The sequence below is a fragment of the Quercus robur genome, chromosome 6, assembly GCF_932294415.1.
Source record: "Quercus robur chromosome 6, dhQueRobu3.1, whole genome shotgun sequence".
Taxonomy (NCBI): Eukaryota; Viridiplantae; Streptophyta; class Magnoliopsida; order Fagales; family Fagaceae; genus Quercus; species Quercus robur.
Genome location: NC_065539.1, coordinates 27,372,873 through 27,383,295, shown reverse-complemented (window position 1 = coordinate 27,383,295; position 10,423 = coordinate 27,372,873). Strand labels below are relative to the sequence as shown.

At 41.1% G+C, this 10,423-nt stretch overlaps 1 protein-coding gene across 1 annotated transcript in view; it reads left to right on the top strand.

Annotated features, from left to right (window-relative positions):
• The first annotated feature begins 2,985 nt into the window (after nt 1-2,985).
• Nucleotides 2,986-10,423, top strand: part of LOC126688392 (beta-galactosidase 9) — a 64,717-nt gene continuing 57,279 nt past the window's right edge. The window contains exons 1-3 of the mRNA XM_050383063.1: nt 2,986-3,353; nt 3,809-3,904; nt 4,061-4,173. Coding sequence (XP_050239020.1) covers nt 3,147-3,353; nt 3,809-3,904; nt 4,061-4,173 — 416 coding nt within the window. The 5' untranslated portion in view covers nt 2,986-3,146. The remainder of the gene's footprint in view (nt 3,354-3,808; nt 3,905-4,060; nt 4,174-10,423) is intronic.

The following is a 10,423-nucleotide window of genomic DNA, read 5'->3' as shown; positions in this document are numbered from 1 at the left end:
CCACCTTGGTCGAGGGGCTAACCTTTGAAAAATAAATAAATAAATACAAAGAAAAACTACAAGTTTTGGACAGAACCAAGACCTTGTATGGTCCTCGGACTCAAGCCTATGGGGAAACCAACTGCTTAAAAGAAAAATATAAGTTTTGGAGAGAACCAAGGCCTTGTATGGTCCTCAGACTCAAGCCTATGGGGAAACCAACTGCTTAAAAGAAAAATATAAGTTTTGGACAGAACTAAGGCCTTGTATGGTCCTCGGACTCAAGCCTATGGGGAAACCAACTACTACAAAGAAAAAATACAAGTTTTGGACAGAACCAAGGTCTTGTATGGTCCTCGAACTCAAGCCTATGGGGAAACCAACTACTACAAATAAAAAATATAAGTTTTGGACAGAACCAAGGCCTTGTATGGTCCTCGAACTCAAGCCTATGGGGAAACCAACTACTTAAAAGAAAAAATACAAGTTTTGGACAGAACCAAGGCCTTGTATGGTCCTCGGACTCAAGCCTATGGGGAAACCAACTGCTTAAGTAAAAAAAAAAATATAAATAATACAAGTTCTGGGCACAACCCGGTACAATCAAACCTCGGTCCTCGGATTAGAGGCCAGGTATTATCGAAAACACGGCCAAAGTTACACACTACTCGGCAACCCTCTCGGATGGATTATTTTGGGCTCCTCATTCTCAGGCACCTACCTTACGTGCGTTACGGTACACTCAACTGTTATCTCGGTTAGTCTCATAAGTTTAATTTGCTATTGATTGGTGTTATTATACTTGATAGTTTCAATAGGTTCAAATTGGTAGTTTTTTGTCACAAGGTTTCCTGTCCTAAGTATCATTAAAGGAAAATACACATATAGCATACCCATTCACAAAGTAATTGCCGCAGAAAAGAAAAGTATTTAGAGGGAAACAAATTCATCTTTTATTAGCACAAAGAAACAGTACAACGTACAATGAAAAAGCTTGAATAAGCTTATACTAAAAGCTAACTACATAAGCGGAAAGAAAAGATACAAGAGAGTGAAGAAAAAGCCGAAGAAGAGGTGCAGAGAAGAGGGATGCTGCCGTTCCAAAATGTTGTCTAAGGAGACCATTTCTCAATACTTTTACATGCCTATGACTCAAGCAGCAAAAGAACCCAACTTGGGGCTAGCATCGTTGAAGAAAAGGTGCAGGGAGCCCAACTTGAGGCTGGCACCGTTGAAGAAGAGGTGCAGGGAGCCGGAAGTTGATGAGCCTCCATGTTAGCCACGCCTGCGATAAAGCAGACAGCGCTGATGACGGAAAACCTTATTTCTGACGCACCAAGAACCTGATGCGACCAGTGCCTGCTTCGGATTTTGACTGAAAGAGGCAGAGATACCATCCCCACCTTATCAGAGCGAAAGATCATCTTGAGTCTATGTCTTTCCTCTCCAGACTGCAACACCTTAAGTCTTGGAAGGATTTGGTGCCTTTGAAGCGGATATAGATCCTTCATCCCCACCCATGCCTCAAACATATTGCTCTGAGGGTGGATGGCATTGGAGATGGAGATTATGAGTATGGCGGAAGAATTATGAATTGGGAGGGAGCCGAAGGGTTTATATGTAGGAGGAGTAACCCCCTATCCTACTTATATAGAGGGTAAACCGGTGGCATTTAATCTACGCATGTTCCCAAGAAATGCTACAGACGAGACAGTCTTTGCTTAGCTCCCAGCGTCGCTTGCAACCATAAAGTTTGGATAGCCTCGTGAAAGAGACATATTAATGGCACGCCTCGAACATTGAAACGTTAAAGGCGTCGCGTGAGAAAATCTAGAGGGATGTCTCACAATTTGGTGCGCCCCCCATGCAAAGGAAAAAACCCCGGCATTAAAGAAATGTTGAGCTGGGCCAGTCATGGTTTGGGCCTAACATTACCAAAACCCTCCTCCCCAACAATAAGGCCGGGCAGTAGGATTTTGAGGGGTTATTGTGGGGCCCGAAATCTGAGGTCCCAGCCCACTTTGTATTCAGGGCCCAAAGCCCAGGCCGAGGAGCCCTACTGCCGAGGACGTATGATGAAAGCCCATCAAAGGCCCAAGGATGTGGCCGAGGACGATCTCACGCTCAACACTTCACAAAACGCCTGAAGAAAAGGACAAACTCAGTACAAGAGCAATACAAAGGAGAAAGCTGCCAACACCGTAATGTGGAGCCCTGCATCTGACAAGCCCATACTCCAGACCATGCTATTTAACTTTTCCCAACCACCCCCAACCACTCTGACGTATGGATTGATAGGACGAGTCATTACCCCAAAAAGGAAAAACTGACACGTAGATGAAAAACGGGAAGTAAACATTGGTATAAAAGGGGAAGAGAGCCGGGGGGGGGGGGAGGAGGAAAAAAGATCCCACAAAAAGAAGAAGGGGAAGAATGTGATGCTCCTCGGACTTAGTCCGAGGACTCAAACCCTTCGAGCTACACCGATGTGAAGCCTAGCTATTCTGGCCAAACCTACCTTCGTATGAGCTTCCATGAAAATCACGACTAAACCGCTGTCCAACGACCAAGGTCTAGCCTTTCTAGCCCACTCTCTATGAATTATATTGTTTGGGCCTTTTACATACGAGCCCAATGTCATTCTTGGGTCGTTAAAAATCGTGTCCCTACACTATTTATCTCTAAAGTTTATCATTTTTTTTTGAAAAAAAAAATTCTAAATTATAATAAATGCATATTATTAATTTTTATAAAAAAATAGAAAAGCTTCTTGGCATACACTTGCACTCATAGGCTAGTTTTATGATAAGTTCTTGGTAATGGTATTTGTAATTATTAATATAAATCAAATAATAGGTTTAATTCGATAAAAAAAAAAGGGAATAATATTAATGAGCAGGTTGAGGTTGGGGTTGGGTGATTAAATGGGTTGGATAGGTAATGGTTTATTTAATATTTATTTAAATTGGGTTTAAAATTTTTTAATTGATAATGGCTAGTAATGTACCCAATCCAAAACCCGCCCAACTCGCCATTTTCCACCCGAGTTTGGGGTCTCAAACCTTACGGGAGGTGCACCAAAATTTAATTATGATATCCATTGAACCAATCTCATTCATGTTAGCAGTGTCTTTCTTCTAGTCGACGGTCTTGTGTGTGCTGCGAAAATGGGTGGGAGCAGGAGCAGGTGCAGAGGTTTGGTTGAGTGTGCATTAATATCTGTGTTGGTGATGGCGATTGAGATACCACAGACAAGCTCGGCCAACATGTTCAAGCCATTCAACGTGAGCTACGACCACAGGGCTATCATCATCGACGGCAAGCGCCGCATGCTCATCTCTGCCGGAATCCACTACCCCCGCGCCACTCCTCAGGTACACATATCCGATTTTGCATGAATATTGAGAATCAATGAATCATTACATTTACACCCCTAATCCCTACTTCTACTCTTAATTTCATCTCCAATTATTATTCCCTAAAATTGCCTTCTTTTCAATTCTAAATTCATTTGTTCCAATTTTATTTATTTGTAATCCAGGAATGTTTTATTCTGATTATAATGCTTCTATAACATGTGAGTTCCAATTTGCTCAACTAGTAAAGTATCTTGTCATAGAATAAGAAATTTGAGGTTCAAACCTAAAGAGTAATCATCAGGGAGAGGGCAACATAGGTTAAAATTCCATCTTTTAACTTGTATAAACTTTTTTTTTTCATTTATTTAAAAAAATGGGCAGCTTCTTAAGCCTTCCCTTATCATGGGTATCGTTGCTTGCTTGCTTTTCTTTCTAAGTGTCTTATGATATCTCTTTTCATGTGATGCCAGATGTGGCCTGATCTGATTGCAAAGAGCAAGGAAGGTGGAGCAGATGTGATCCAAACTTATGTGTTTTGGAATGGGCATGAGCCAGTCAGAGGACAGGTGCAATAAAATTTTTTTCACAGCTGCTCTGGGTTGGGTAGCTTTGTGATTTGATGTGTAGTTGTCCTAAACATGACACACACACACACACACACACACACACACATATATATTTGTTTGTCAAAATTTTAATTTTCTTATAGTTTGTTTGTTCAGTATAACTTCGCAGGGAGATATGATATTGTCAAGTTCGTGAAGCTGGTGGGATCCAGTGGACTATATCTCCATCTTCGCGTAGGACCTTATGTATGCGCCGAGTGGAATTTTGGGTCTAATCTTCTCTCCCCTTATATTTACTAGTTCCTTTTTCTACTTAATGAAAAAGTTGCCTTTCCACTTACAATTCAATTTAATGAAATAAAATTCCCTTCAATGCTGCATGATCCAGAAAGTTTTTATAAGTGGGCTGACTATCTATGTGCTCCTAATAAATGCATAATAATTCTTTCCAGCATCTTCTAGGTGCCTGTGTGGTGTTATTGGTGTATGTAATTAAAAGGCATGGTTGCATTTGGGCGTAGAACGCCATTTTGTCAATTGTCACCCCCTAATATATTTTTTTGATAAATAACGGAATTGTATTAATCAAAAGTCCAAGTACACCGGGGGTGTACATAGAAAGCAGTACATCAAATACATAAATTACAAAGATCAAGCATTTCTAAAAAATTAGAACAAGGGAAAAGATTAATGGAAGAACTCCACTCTAGCAAGGTGTGAAGAAGAAGAGATTTAAATTCTGAAATAGACCGTTCCTTCCCTTCGAAACATCTTGACTTCCGTTCTCACCAAATACACCAAAGGACACAATGTGGGACAGCCCTCCATAAATCAATGCTCCAATGCCCACCGAAGGAACCTTGCCAACTTGAAAATAAATCAGAGACACCATGTGGCATAACCCATTGAAGACTAAATAGAGCCCACACCATAGACCATAATTCATAAGCAATAGGACAATGAAGAAGAAGATGATTCACTGATTCCTCACTCGTTTTACACATATAGCACCAATCTACAATTGCGACACCCTTATACTATAAATTCTCAATAGTCAAAATCTTACCTAAAGTGGCAGTCCAAGAGACGAAAGCAACCCTAGGAGGGACCTTTGAATGCCACACAGGTTTCCAAGGGAAAGAAATGTTATGAGTAGAGGAAAGGAAGAGATAGTACTCACTCACTTTAAAATTCTTATTCCCTGCCAGTTTCCAACATAGTTTGTCTTAACCTTCACTATTAAGGGGCATAGAATTGATAAGATCCAGAAGAGTGTAAAAATGTTCTGTTTCCCAATCTTGGGGAGCTTTAGAAAAAAGAAGATCCCAGTGAAGCCTCTGGTTAGGAAAGTGCATAACATCTGCAATAGAAGACTCCTTATTACAACTAATGTTATAGTGTTCCGGAAAAGCCTCCCGGAGAGTACAGCTCCCACATCACACATGATGCCAAAATTTAATTCTGTCACCAACACCAACCTCAAACTGAATGGATTTTGAAAAGGCTGGCCAGCCTTGTCTTATGGTTCTCCAAAGACTAACACCATAAGGATTAGAGACTTCTTTTGTACACCAACCTCCCCAATCATTCCCATATTTAGTCTCAATAACCTGCCTTTAGAGATAGGTTGTCTCTCTTCCATATCTCCACAACCATTTCCCCAACAAATCTTGATCAAAGGTTCTCAAATTTCTAATACCCAAACCACCGGACTGCAAGGGAGAACAAACCTGGGCCCATTTTACTAGACGGAATTTGGGGGACTCATCCATCCCACCCCATAAAAAATACCTTTGAAGCCTCTCAATATGAATAACAATATCCACTAGACTAGGGAAGAGAGATAGGAAATAAGTTAGCAAACTTGAGAGAGTGCTTTTGATTAAGGTAATCTTACCACCTTTTGATAAATATAAATGCTTCCAACTTGTTAATCTTCGCTCCATTCTTTCTAGAATAGAGTTCCAAATCGCCCTATCCTTGAATTTAGCACCTAAAGGCAGTCCCAAGTAAGTCATTGGCAAAGATGACTGTCTACAACCCAGCAATGCCACAAGCTCCCCCATATTAGTCACCTCTCCAATTGGAACTAATTCTAACTTAGCCAGGTTAATGTGCAACCCTGACATTGCCTCAAAGAGGATAAAATCTCCCGCAAATATTCAATTTGACTTGTTGAAGCATCATAGAAAATTAAAGTGTCATCCACAAAGAGTAGATCAGCCACCATGAGGGGGTTATTAGACTTGGTACCAACAGTGAAACCCGGGATGCGTCCAGCCAGAACCGCATCATCCAACAAGCGGCTTAATGCCTCCATAACAATAGCAAATAAGAGCGGGGAGAGAGGATCTCCTTGGCACAGCCCCCTAGAGCTCCCAAAGAAATCCTTAGGGGAGCCATTTATCAAAATTGAAAATCTCACTGTGGAGATTCAAAACAAAATCCACCTTCTCCATTTCTTAGAGAATCCACAACGTTGCAACATATACATAAGAAAATCCCAACTGACATGATCAAAAGCTTTCTCCACATCTAACTTACGTAAACCCTCAAGTATCCCTGCCTTGATCCTACTATCCAAACACTCATTAGCAATTAAGGCAGAATCTAGGATTTGTCTATTTAGAACAAAAGCATTTTGAGACTCTGAGATAATCCCAGTAATCACCCTTCTTAGCCTATTAGCTAGCAACTTGGAAATGACTTTATAAATACTGCCCACTAGACTAATGGGTCTAAAGTCTCTCACATTAACATCATCTACTTTCTTTGGAATGAGAGCAATGAAAGTTGCATTAAGGCTTTTCTCAAAGACAACTTGTGAATGGAAGTTTGCAAGAACCTCCATAATTTCAAGTTTTAAAAAGTCCCAACAAGCCTTAAAGAAAGCCATTGATAAACCATCCAGTCCTGGAGATTTATCACCATTACAACCTTGGATGACACCATATTCCTCCTCTTCCTCAAATGGTCTATCTAACCAAGCAGCTTCCTCCTCAGAAATCATAGAGAATTCCACTTCATCTAGCACAGGTCTTTGGCCCTCATTTTTAGAGTAAAATTGTTTGTAGAAATGAGAGATGCAAGCTGATATTGAATTTGAATCCGATGTTAATTCACCTTCCACCAAAAGATTGTCTATAGTATTAAACCTTCAGTGGGAGTTTGCTGTTCTATGAAAGAACTTAGTGTTTCTATCCCCCTCTCGGATCCAAAGGGCCCTAGATTTCTGCCTCCAACATATTTCAACCATAAGAGTTACCTTTTCAAGATCAATGCGAAGCCGTTCTTTTTCCAAAGTCTCATCATATGATAGAGGACGACTATCTTCCAGCAAATCAAGTACTTCAAGGTTCTTCCATATCTTCTTCATCTTATCCTCCACATTGCCAAATTCTTCTACATTCCATTTCTTTAAATCTAGCTTCAAAGCTTTCAATTTGCTTGCAAACCGAAAGCTAGGGGAACCTTGAAAATGATAGGACTCCCACCAAGTTTTCACTTTCTCCACAAAACCCTCTACCTTTAACCACATATTCTCAAAGCGAAAAGGGCAGCTGCCTCTGTGAAAATTTCCCCCTTCTAAAAGAACTGGAAAGTGATCTGAAAGTAATCTATGCAATATTTTTTGACGAATGTTAGGAAAGTGCTCTTCCAAATCAGAAGAGAGAAGAAACCTGTCAAGCCTAGACCGCGAAGCCACTGCTCTAGAATTAGTCCAAGTGAAAGTACCACCTTCCAATGGTAAATCAATAAGATTGTGTTCAAAAATGAAATCTGAAAAATCAAGCATGGCTGATGAGAAAGAGTTTGCACCAAGTTGCTTTGAAGGAAATCGCACTACATTAAAATCACCACCAATGCACCAAGGCACATTCCACCAACTATGAATACTAGCCAGCTCTTCCCAAAGCAGTTGTCTGTCACGATCAGAGTTTGGTCCATATACACCAGTGAAAGCCCATACAAAATGATCTTCCACATTCTTAAATTTGCATGAGACAGAAAACCTTCTTATTGCTTCGTCAATTTTTTCCACCATCCTTCTATCCCACATCACCAAAACACCCCCCCGAAGCATCTATAGAGCCCAAATATAGCCAATCCAAATGTTGAGAACCCCACAAGCTCCGGATCTCTCTCCTTGTTATCAATTCCATTTTTGTTTCCTGAAGACAAATAATTTTTGCACCTCAACCTCTGATCATATTTCAAATTTGAAGTCTTTTTCCACAATCATTCAGCCCACTAACATTCCAGGAGATAATTTTCAAATTCATTGAGGCACCACAGAATTCCGTTCCCCACTAGCATTTCCTAACAAAACAGAATTATTCTCAAAATTCCAAGAATTTAGCAGACTTTTCAACTCCTGATGCCCTTTAGAACCTGTCTTAAGCTCTCTCTTCTGAGGGCATTCACCCTACATTTTAGCTTTCTTCTTAGCCTCCAAAGCTAAAAAAATCCCAGTAATTTCCGCTTCGAAGCCTTCCAAGGAAGTACCCACAGATTTTCTAAAAGCTTTAATTCGTTTCTCAACCCATGGTGATAATTGAGTGGAAGCATTTGCCACCTCTACAAGTGGAGCAACTGGGTTAGCCATGGCCAAAGGTTGCACAACCAGTGGTTCTTTAATCTTTTCCCAGTTTACAAGACCCCATCAGAGTCCCCTAACTCACAATCTGACCTTGATACAACAGAAACATTATCCAGAGCACCATTACATTCATCTGGCCAACTAACAATATGTCCTTCCTTGAAAGTGTTGTTACCCTATCCCACAGCTCCCTCGAGATCGGAAAAATCCGACATGCTCCTAGGTGAGTGGTATAGTGAGAGAGGAATAGCTATTTGCCTCCCTCCATGAAGCTCTAAGACCCATTTCTCTAAATTACCCCAGGTGTGCTCCAAATCTTCAACGAAATTCTTAATGGAGGGGTGAGGCTCAACATGACAAGCCTTAGTGGTAACTAGCACTGAAGCTACTAGCTAATCGGAGAGCGTAGCACTAGCCACTGCAGAAGTGCTCGATTGAGAAATGCCGTTGGTCAACGGTGGAGGATTGATGCCCGACATAGACCCAAATTCTAAAGAATCAGCCCGTGGTGGAGAAGAGCTGTTGCTGTTGGTGGTAGGGCTGTTCTTCACTGGTGGGGAGATATCGATGTCAGTCGTTAGTTGGGAAGTGGTGCCCTTAATGATGGTGGTTGTTAGTGGAGGAGTGGGACTGTTCTTCACTGGTGGGGAGATGACGATGTCGGACAACGGATGGGAAGTGTTGCCCTTGATGATGGTGGACGTTAGAGGCATATCAGTATTGTTACTAGTGGTGCTTCTCAGTGGTTTAAAAGTGCCGTTGATGGTGATGATAGTTGGAGGATGCATGGAGGGGGAGATGAGCTTCATCGGCATCGTATCAGTGATTTGATGAGAGTGGGTGACTTTTGGCTTAGATCTAATGGGTTGTTGAGAGATGGGTTGGGCTTTAGGCTTAGGTTTGGGGGCCTAGTTTTGGTTATACATGTTATGGCCCTTGAAAGTGTTGGGCCTCATTCCATGGCTAATTTGATTGGAGCCCACATCTTTAATAAAAGAAGAAACTACAGCCCACTGCCCCTCTTTTCCACGCTCCACACGTAAAAAGATGTCTAGAGTTAGCAAATCTCTTTTGGCAATCACGTTAATATTAGACAATATATTTGCCCCAAATTGTGCCGTATGCCCATATCTTTCCTAGAATAACTCCTGCCTTGATCACGGTATGAGTTATTGGGAATTGAAGATTTCAAATTTTGAAAGACCGGAACTTTCTCCTTGCCTTTATTTTTTGCACTGCTGTGATTATGAGGTTTGTCAACCACCACCGCCACCTCAGCCTTTGGTGCACTCTGTATTCTATGAAACGATCCCTGACTAGTAAGAGAAGTTGGTTTTAAAATTTTCCTCAGGTTTAGGCCAAAGCTGCGCTAGCCCCTCTCTAATCGTTCTTGCATAATGGCCACGTGATTGCTTTGAAATTATTTCCTCCAAGTGGAACAAAAATTGGTTTGCACTCTCCTTCTCCATAAAAACTGAGTGCATTGAGGTATGGCGCCTCAAAGATCCGTAATAAGAAATAAGAACCCCCTGCCTCAACGGAAAACTCAAACATTTTGGATTCTATGAAGAAAAATGTGGAACCACCTATTGGGAATTGAAATAAAGCAGCAGCTACCAGACTATGAAGAAAGCACGAAATCTAGAGCAGTAGCAACCAGACTATGAAGTAAGCACAAAATCTATGGCTAATTCAAGGTAGCCAGGCCTCATATGTGACTAATCCGAGGTAGCCAGGCCTCTCATTCTAAATTCCTCCTGGGAGTAAACATTATTTAACTAGGACAAAGTACTCTTGGTTCACCAAAACAAGTTTGGATCCTATCAAGTGATCCAGACACCCGTACAGAGAATGAGACACCCATACAACTTGTTTATGATTTTAGAGAATGAGACACCCATACAGAAATGAAACTAAAA